The sequence below is a fragment of the Limulus polyphemus genome, unplaced genomic scaffold (assembly GCF_000517525.1).
Source record: "Limulus polyphemus unplaced genomic scaffold, Limulus_polyphemus-2.1.2 Scaffold5033, whole genome shotgun sequence".
Taxonomy (NCBI): Eukaryota; Metazoa; Arthropoda; class Merostomata; order Xiphosura; family Limulidae; genus Limulus; species Limulus polyphemus.
This window is the reverse complement of record NW_013670643.1, coordinates 1-9,945: the sequence shown is the minus strand read 5'-3', so window position 1 is coordinate 9,945 and position 9,945 is coordinate 1. Positions and strand designations below refer to the sequence as shown.

Below are 9,945 nucleotides of genomic sequence, written 5' to 3'. Positions count from 1 at the left end.
CTATTGATGACCTGTCTTATACGTAAGCACTGTAACAGGTATAAAGTATAACCTCAGAGAAAAAAAAAGTGGGTGCAGAATAAATTTGCCGTTTTCTGTAATCACTCTCGAAAGGCTCAACAACCTAAACTTTACTAGTAGTTTAATTGCAGAAGATAGAAAGTTATTTTCCCCCATAAAACTTTTAACATCTTCATGCCTCTTCACACACAAGAAAATTCAAACTGATTGGTCAAAAGGCAGAGTGATGACAGACATATGTGAGCCGACTTGTTGGGGAGACACCATAATGGTGTCTTGGATACTGACAATAACTGTTGAGTCTGACATTATTATTGGATAAAAACAAAAACATTGAAATTATTGCATTATTATTTAAAGTCTTCCTTCTTCATTTTAAATAATGTAAAATACACTTCTCAAAGTACCGAGTATATTTTTTGCTACAAGTTATATGAAATGAATACAACCTCACGATTAAAGGAAACACTAAGAACAAAAGCATATATATATTTCCTTACCTTCCAACATAATGGACGATATCCACTATCATCTGGAATACCTGAAAGAAAATGAATACAGATGACATACCTTATAGCTACCCTGAAGATGTATGAAGTGGGATTACAAGCTATTCAGTGATATACTTCTGTGAGCTTAAACTAAATTTGTGTAACACTAGTATACCAACCATGGTCGTTTAAAATATTTCTCAGAGTACTTTTTGTACATGTGCAAAAATTTTATATGAATAAAACATGCTGATGTATGCATAGAATAATTTCTTTGTGAATGCTTTTTATACAAATGGTTAAGAAAAGCAGATTTAGATATCAAAAGATACTATTTTTTATATTTTATTCACTTTTCAAACAAGTTTCTTGTGAATGAATTAAAACTTAAGAACTGTATACATTTTTAACAAATGTAAAAGATTTGGTCTAATTAAGAATTGTATTTAAAAGCTTCGAAGCCATTTGTATGGTTTAAAATTGACCGAGAATAAATCTTAAATAATTTTATTATGAAATATGAAGACAGAAACTGCAGCTTATTCTGGATGTGAAATCGTATAACACATTCATCAGGAAGGAATGATGAAATACAAGCACAGAAAAACTATCAGGTTTCTTAAACTTTCTGAAACCCAACACTCACCATTAAAACAAAGTCTTCTCACATGATGGAAGTCAATTCGATCAGTTTCTAAAACTTTTTGGAACTCACTCAACCTAAACAAATAGTGCCAGAGAATATGCAGAAACATACATATAACAGTTATTCAAATTAATATCACTGTAATTAGTGTACTAATAACTGGTAAACTTTAAATTCATACATTATTTATTATATTTACAATTTCTTTTATTTTGATTCATTATCAAACTTTCCAGAATAATTAAAATAAAATTTTAGTGTAGACATTTCTTTGAAGATTTATTATTGTAGGTTCTATTCTATACCTACACAGGAAGTAAAAAAACAAAACAAAAAGAGAATCAATTGGTTATTTCTAAACATAATATTTTGTTAATTGATAAACAAACACTGCATCAGTGTTATTTTTTTTTACTGGTGGTAATTAAATTTGTCTGTGCTGATAACGTTATTTTACCGAGTGTGTCTCTGATTCAAGCTGATCTAGTTAAGACTAAAAGGCTACTCTAGGATTTGGTTAATGGCTTTTGATAATGATAAAAGAAATCCTAGATGAAGTCTTTTATTCTAAATCATATGAAGAATGACCACCTTCATATTTCTCATTCATAGAATAGATTATGACAGGTGTAGCATGTTACATAATAATCTGTTTAGTTATTTCAAAACTCTGTTAGTGTTAGCTGGGTTTATGTTAAAAATAATAATTTAAATCTCATATTTAATACTGTTTTTTGCATAGTTGATATATAACTTCTTAAGTTATTTTTAAAAAAATTATTGTAAACGTTTCTACAACATAAACATAAGTTTTACGAATCGTCAAAGGCAACCCACCAAACCATGATTAAATTCAACTCTTGTCAAATAAAATATTGGCCTTATTTTCAATCACGCCTCTCTACAAGTACAACAAAATATCAAACAGCAATCATTACATCATTTTTTTTTCAGTTATGCGGATCTGTCTACAATAATCGTTATCAGACATAAAAAAAAAAGTTGATTTAATACTCACATTGAAATTAGGACTAAAACTTGAAAGTAAAAATTTATATCACGAAGTAGACTATCAGTATCACTCAAAGCTAAGCCTAAAATTAACTTATTAAGTATATTTAATTCAGTGTCTGTACTATTCAAGTACTTATGAAAAATTTTTTTGCATTGATTTTATTAAGAAAAAGAAAAAAGTGTTTAATTCCATTTCTTCGATTACAAATTCCTTACCTGTTGCGATAAAATGACATGATAAAATTTAATTTCAATACTGCAAATAAAGTTAAAAACCACATGAAACAGGGTATGGACTACAATAGAATTAACCCACCCCTCGGCATATCAGCGAATTGTTGAAGCAGTTTCAGAAAAAGCATAAAAATAAAAACTAAATAAGACTTCTGAAATGGAATTATCTCAGTTGTGTACATGTGTAATGAACGCGCAATGTGAAACTTATGACGTTTGCTAATATTCAATGTGCGTTTTATTTTTAATTTACATATAAAAACTAGAAATTCTTCATTAATATGATTCTTTCTATACAGGTTCTAATATGGATAATATTATTTGTAAAATAATATTCAATGAAGTGTTTACACTAATATGTTATGGTAATGTAACTTTTTTATCACCTCCTTAGCTTGTGAGTGGTTCTTCAGTAGAACAGCGGTAAGTTTACAGACTTACAAGGCTAACATCCCAGGTTCAGTTCCCCGCTGTGGACACAGCAGATAACCCAATGTGGCTCGTTAGTGAATCCAGAAAATCTCGCACACCAACTGAATTACTGAGCTAACCATTTAGTTAGGCACTTTTTAATAACTCATATCATCTTAGTTCTCTATTCTTATAAACACTGCCCGCCATGCGTTTAACACAGTAGAGAACCGACTCATTAACATGACTGACGTTCTTGGTCATATTGACTTATTGGAAAGGGTTTAGAGAAAGACTCCTATGATGATTCCGAGAAAGGTAGGGTTATTTTATAGGGACACGTTAAGATTTCCTGACTTATTTTCTGTTGAGAAAAGAAGAGTAAAAAATGATTATAGTGAAGTTTACAAGATTATCCGGGAATCAATAGGATTAAGGCCTCTGGTTTCTTTGTGCTATATTCTGGAGATGATAAGACAAAAGATCACTAGTTTAAGATGTGGAAAACATAGGCTAGGCTACGGTTAAGACAGTTTTGGCCCGGCATGGGCAGGTGGTTAAGGCGCTCGACTCACAATCTGAGGGTCGCGGGTTCGAATACCCGTCCCACCAAACATGCTCGCCCTTTCAGCCGTGGGGGCGTTATAATGTGACGGTCAATCCCACTATTCGTTGGTAAAAGAGTAGCCCAAGAGTTGGCGGTGAGTGGTGATGAATAGTTGCCTTTCACTGCTAAATTAGGGACTGCTAGTGCAGATAGCTCTCGTGTAGCTTTGCGCGAAATTCAAAACAAACAACACAGTTTTATTTTTCTAACATTGTTATAAAGGTTATAAACTTATTGAATGAGTTACTGACAGCAATAGTGGAAGCTGGTGCTTTACGGGAACTTAAGAGAGAAATCAATTACTTCTATTTAAGTAAAAAGTGAGTTTCAATTTTTACTCCTCCTAAGGATGGGTGTGGAAGGACAACCTCTTCGAATCAAAAGGTTGTCCGTGGGTTGTGTATCCTGCGAATACACCGACAATAACTCGGAGACTTATAAAACAAAGAGAACTTTTTATTCAATCAATCACAAACTTTATTTACGAGTCAAACAAGTATACGTTTTTGCGCTATATACTGTTTTGTTTGGTCAAATGTTCTGGTGATTATTTATTTCTTTATTTATGTTGTAAATCCGCAAACATACCGCTGTGACACTAGGGGGCCATAAAGAAAAAAAGAAATCCTAAACAGAAATATATATTCCAGCTTTTACGGCAGTGTTTGATTGTTTCCATAGTTTCATGAAATATTTTCGTAATTTATGATCCTATGAATGCTTATCACATTTTTGACACACATTATTTTCGGACTCTAGGTTCTGTCATTGCTAATACAGAAGTTTCTGGGTGAAGAGGATAACAGGTTATAGTAAATCCCACTATTCGGTCGGATAAGAGTAGCCCAATAGTTGGCGGTAGGTAATTTTACTAGCTGCCTTTATTCTAGTATATCAGTTTCAAATTGGAGACAGTTTTCTGAAGGTAGTCTAATCAAAACCTATTTTGGGATGCTGTTCAAAGGGAGGGATGCTAAACATCAGGCACAAAGCTATACAATGGGTTATCTGTGCTCTGCCCACCACGGGTATCGAAACCCGGTTTCTAGCGTTGTAAGTTCGCAGACATACCACTGTGCCACTGGGGGGGGGGGGGCAGCTAATAATCAGACCTTTTATTATCCATTTTGCCAATAGAAACACGAATAACAACGTGGAGTAGACAGTTAACTTAATCATTGTAAGAATTATTTGACACTAATAGTCCTTGACTTTATTAGTTAGTCATTTATGATATTAATGAGAGTACTATAGTAATGTTAAGTATTATTCTAAAAAGTAAGCAGAATAAATATTAGCAACTCTTCTGTTGAACATTAGGCCTGCCATCTATTACCAGAAATAAGAAGCTACAATGATGAAATAGCGGCAAACCTGAACATGGTTAACGGTGGTTTTTGTATAGCAGACGACAAATATACCATGGTCGTAGTCAAACAATTAGTTTCTTAGAAAATTAAAAGGTGCTTATTTACTAACAGTTGCTAGGAGGCAATAAGAGACAGAAACATATAGTCCCTTGTTTTCAATCAAAGGACGCTACAAAATGAACATTAATATAATAATTATAAGAATCTACAGTCTAGCATGGTTTATATCACGAATATTAGGCCTCGCAGTAATGTTTGTGATTTGAACTTTCGTACCAATTACTTAAAAACATAAATAATGTCATTTAATGCCACTAGAGGGTACTGCTATCATTCTCTTATGTGATTCTGACAGTCTTTTTATGAATTTCGCGCAAAACTACACGAGGGCTATCTGCGCTAGCCGTCCCTAATTTAGCAGTGATAGACTAGAGGGAAGGCAGCTAGTCATCACCACCCACTGCCAACTCTTGGGCTACTCTTTTTACTAACGAATAGTGGGATTGACCGTCACATTATTAATTCCCCCACGGCTGAAAGGGCGAGCATGTTTGGTGGGACGGGGATTCGAACCCACAACCCGCAGATTGCGAGTCGAGCGCCCTTACCACCTGGCCATGCCGGGCCGATTCTGACAGTCAACAGTCCACCAGGTGTGCCTAGAGTTGAAAAGCTCAGTCTTTTTTTTTTTTCAGCTCACAATATTTAACATTTTCAAAACTTTGAGAAGAATAAATTCAAACTGTGATGCTAAAAAGATAAAAAGACAATAGGCCCGAAAATATCTTCAAATGTTATTTTAATTACACAGAAGTAAAACAATACAGAAACGTTGATTCTCAGTTTAATGTTATAATTCATTTGAAAAAAAAACTTTGAGACGCATTTCGTATATACCATATTTCATTCCCACCCACCCCACCCCCCCCACCCCCCAAAAAAAAGAAAGAAAGGGAAAGAAAAAAAAATCTGTGTCCTCTTTAACGAGCCAATCATGTTTGTCCAAAAAAACATCTACATTATTTGTTTGGCATTCTCTTCGATGGGAAGAACTACGTGGTTTACTGTCGTAGTATTTATTTAAACCCCAACTCGGGGAGTCGGGTGGATTCATAAGAAACCTCTATCACTTTAGGGAGCGTATGTTACTTTCACCAAGTTGCCTTGCCGGGTAAAATGTTTGGTAAATATTTCCATTGTTACTTTTAAAGTTTTAGTTCCTTCACACAGGTATAAGAAAATATTCAGTGTGTAGAGGCCCAGACGTATCCTTCAAAACCGTCTGAAATATTAAAAGTCAATAAATGATCATGCATATATCAGGTTTAGATTTGTCATTTCTACTTCCTAGTTACTCCATACGTAATAGATGTATATCTCACAACGTACGTGAATCTTTATTACAGACACGGCTCTGATAGTGTAACAGAAAAATTACAAACCAGGTAACTATGGAAACGACAAGCAGACTATTAACAATACTCAATAGTATGTGGTGAAGACGTCGAAATGAAAATATCACCAATCGACCAACACTTCTCTGAGTATAGCCTGGAAGGTGAACGGTGTAATTTGTAAGCTATACTGGTGAACGGTGTAATTTGTAAGCTATCTTCCAGGCTATACTTTTCTAGTGTTTGGAACAACTTATGTCTGTGAGCAAACATTTTCAAAAATGAAGTACGTGAAGTCAGCACATCGAACGAGGTTGACTGATGAACATTTGAAAGCAGTTCTCTTGGTTGAATGCAGCAATTCCAAAGCAAATATTGATGATATCTCTAAAGCTAAACGCCTGTTTCACAAATCTCACAAACCTTTTTTGCTGCTTAGTTTGTGAGATTCGGATATGTGCGCACTGGGTGTGATATAACTATCTTATTGCTGACATCGCCTTCTTTGATAACTTTTTGGAAAATAAACATGTTTGTTGTCTTTATTTTTTGTGTATTCACTGTATTGTATTGAACAAAATGGTTATGCGGCCCGCGCTCGTCATTCTTTCAGTTATCTGGCCCGCTGTGAAAAAAGTTTGGTGACCCCTGGACTGGATGGTCTCGTCATCAGTGTTCTAGTTTAAATTTTTGTTGATCAGTAAATACACTGATCAATTAATTACTCTACACAAGTTTTAATTAAACAAACGGGTTTTAATTAAACAGTACGTTCATAGTCATTTACTCTATTTAGAAATTATAGCCCTAAATCTGTATAGAAGTTCTCAAAGTAACAGAGCAACAAACGAAACACTTTATGCGAGGCCTAATCGAAACTTAAATGATGTAGACAAGAACTATTTATAGATTTATTACAAACGAGATTGAAATGAAACTTATACGTGATTAATAAACAATTATCCAGATAATGATGTCGTGTTCGTTCAAATTCCTTGTCCCCCCCCCCCTCAGTGGCACAACGGTACATCTGCGGACTTACAACGCTCGAAATTGGGTTTCGATACCCGTGGCGGGCAGAGCACACGTCGTGTAGCTTAATTAGAAATCAACAAACCAAATTCCCCAGTTTCTTCTGTATGGTCTCGCGGTGGTCAGCGGTAAATTTAAGGACTTACAATGCTAAAATCCGGGGTTCGATTTCCCGCGATGGACACAGCAGATAGCCCAATGTGGCTTTGTTCTAAAAAAAACAAAACTTATGCATTAGGTTTACAGAAATTTTCATAAAACTTAAAAAGTTTAGTGGATCTACGCAATTTTGAATTTGTGCTTATGATGAATAAACAACGAATCACTTGGCTTAATCCGTCATCGAATCACGCGCTTAATGTCAGCCACCTCGTGAAGTAAAACCTCGTAACAGAAAAAATAAAATAACAATAAACGAAAACGCACACTAGCTGATTACACTGCCACGTTGAAGGTAAAGAAATTGGATGCTGGCAAACAATAAACCGTTATTTGGAACTCGTATATCAGCATTCCAGCCAGGATACTTTGTACTGTACACAATGTGGTGTTCATTAATATTTAATTTATTTCCGCTTGGAAATACTGACAACTCCTGAATGAGACGGAAATCCTAACCTGTTACGTCTATCATATATTGACTAGTAATAATCAAAGCAGTACGTAATTAAATTTGAAAACCGGTAGATATCTGTGTCGCATAATAAAGACAGACAATCATACTACACTGAACATTTCTGCACTAAACGCCGACGTGAAGTCTTCTCACACAGCGTTTGCAATTAAAAACAAAGTATTTAGAAAAATTAAAATGTCAGTATTATTTTTCTGTCACTGTTTGTATGGAGGATCCTTTTCTAACCCAAGTTTACTGTGGTCCACCTCCGTCGCATCCTTGGACATAATTTAAGTGTTATTTGTCCATTTTGAAATTTATACCCGAAAATTCTAACAACGTGAATTGTCTTTTTATCGAAGCAACTTTTAAAATAACACCGTTCACCGGTATAGCCTGGAAGATAGCTTACAAATTACACCGTTCACCCAAATTTCTTCAACTTTGAAAACTCATCATCAGGTAAGCAGCGATAAAATTCAACAAGTTTTCCTTCTCTGTGCTTCTCTTTCAACAAGTATTTTTGGTTGACATAACATCCCACATGAATGATTTGAAATTGAAACTTCAGGGAAAGGATAACAGTATCTGTGATCTCTACAGAATCATCAAAGGATTTCGGAGAAATCTATTATTGTTTGAAGCACACTCATTTTCAGTGTTTCAAAGAGTTTCGCGCTGGAATCGCAGAAGATGTCAACCTCGAGTTTCCGAAGAAAATTATTAGTGACTTAAATAAGCATTTTTTGGAGAGATTTTCAGATCTTGACAGAATTGAAAGTGGTATCCTTCTGTTCCAGAATCCGTTTGATTGTAACCTTGATGACGTGCCAGTCGAACTATAGTTGAATCTCATTGATTTGCAAGCAAATTTGGCTGTCAAAGTTGTCGGTAGGATCTGACAGAAGTGGATCAGCTCTATCTTTTTCGGTGAGAAAAATATCTATTTCTCTTCGGAGCTTATAAAAACGAAACAGGACTTTACTGCTGCTTAGCCACCTCACTGCTGTGTGATAAGGCAAGTCACAGAATCCAGAATCAATTTCTTCAAGAAAAGCCTGGAACTGGCGGTGATTAAGTACATGACCCCGAATGAAGTTCACCGCAGAAACGACTGGTTTCAGTACGCAAGAAATATCTAAATCTTTCCCACAGAGTACTTGCTGATGTATAATGCAGTGTATAAACAGAGCGCCCGGGAGTTGAAGATCTTCCAACTTAGTTCGTATCTGCCCCACCAGACCCTTCCTCACTCCAGCCATGTTTTTTCCTCCATCAACTGTACCACATCGAAGCTGATTCCACTGAAGGTTATAGCCTTGCAAAGTTTTCTGCACTTCCATGAAAATGTCTTCTCCAGTTGTTGTTCCGTGCATGCTGCAAACGGATGCTGACTCTTCTGTGATCTGAATCTCCAAATTAACACCACGAATGAACACGAGAAGTTGTGACGTACTCGAGAGATCAGAAGACTCATCCTGCGCCAGAGAATACCACAAGAAGTTCCCAGCTTTCTCGCGTATCTGTAACACTATGTTCTCTCCGCTGAAAGGCTGATACTTCCAAACAAATCGGCTTTCTCAGGACACAAGTCATTTGCTGGTTCCATCATACACTCTTTGACGAAGTTGCCGTCAGTAAACGGTTTTTCTCGCTCTGCCATCTTATGCATTATTTTGTAACTTGTACGAGTGACAGATTCATTTTCAGCAAACATTCTCGTGAAGAGAATCCAAAGTACGTTTCATGAACTCAAATTTCTCAGAACGCAACTTTCCGGAAAACTTCGAATATGTTGACAGATGTTTTGTTTCATAGTGACCCCGAAGATTGTACTCTTTCAAAACGGCAACACTTTCGTTGCATATCATGCAACTAGCTTTCTGGTTGTTTGTTTCCACAAAGAAGTACTTTTCTCCCCATTCTTCATTGAAAAGGCGACACTCAGAATCTACTTTTCTGTTCTTAGTAGCCATAACGATGGGTGAAGCATTGTATCGTCTTACAACAATGCGCGCAGAGGCGACTACAGGATTGCAGGTACTCACACAAAAAGCGCTCTGATATCCAAAGTCGCAGAAAGTCGCCGATTTTTTTTATTTCACTGAT

The 9,945-nt window shown here is 35.7% G+C and overlaps 1 protein-coding gene across 1 annotated transcript in view; it reads right to left on the bottom strand.

Moving 5' to 3' along the window:
- LOC106472035 (TBC1 domain family member 13-like) overlaps positions 1 to 2,488 on the bottom strand; it is a 15,471-nt gene extending 12,983 nt beyond the window's left edge. The window contains 3 exon segments of the mRNA XM_022400639.1: positions 522 to 562; positions 1,159 to 1,232; positions 2,389 to 2,488. Coding sequence (XP_022256347.1) covers positions 522 to 562; positions 1,159 to 1,232; positions 2,389 to 2,408 — 135 coding nt within the window. The 5' untranslated portion in view covers positions 2,409 to 2,488.
- Positions 2,489 to 9,945: the final 7,457 nt, after the last annotated feature.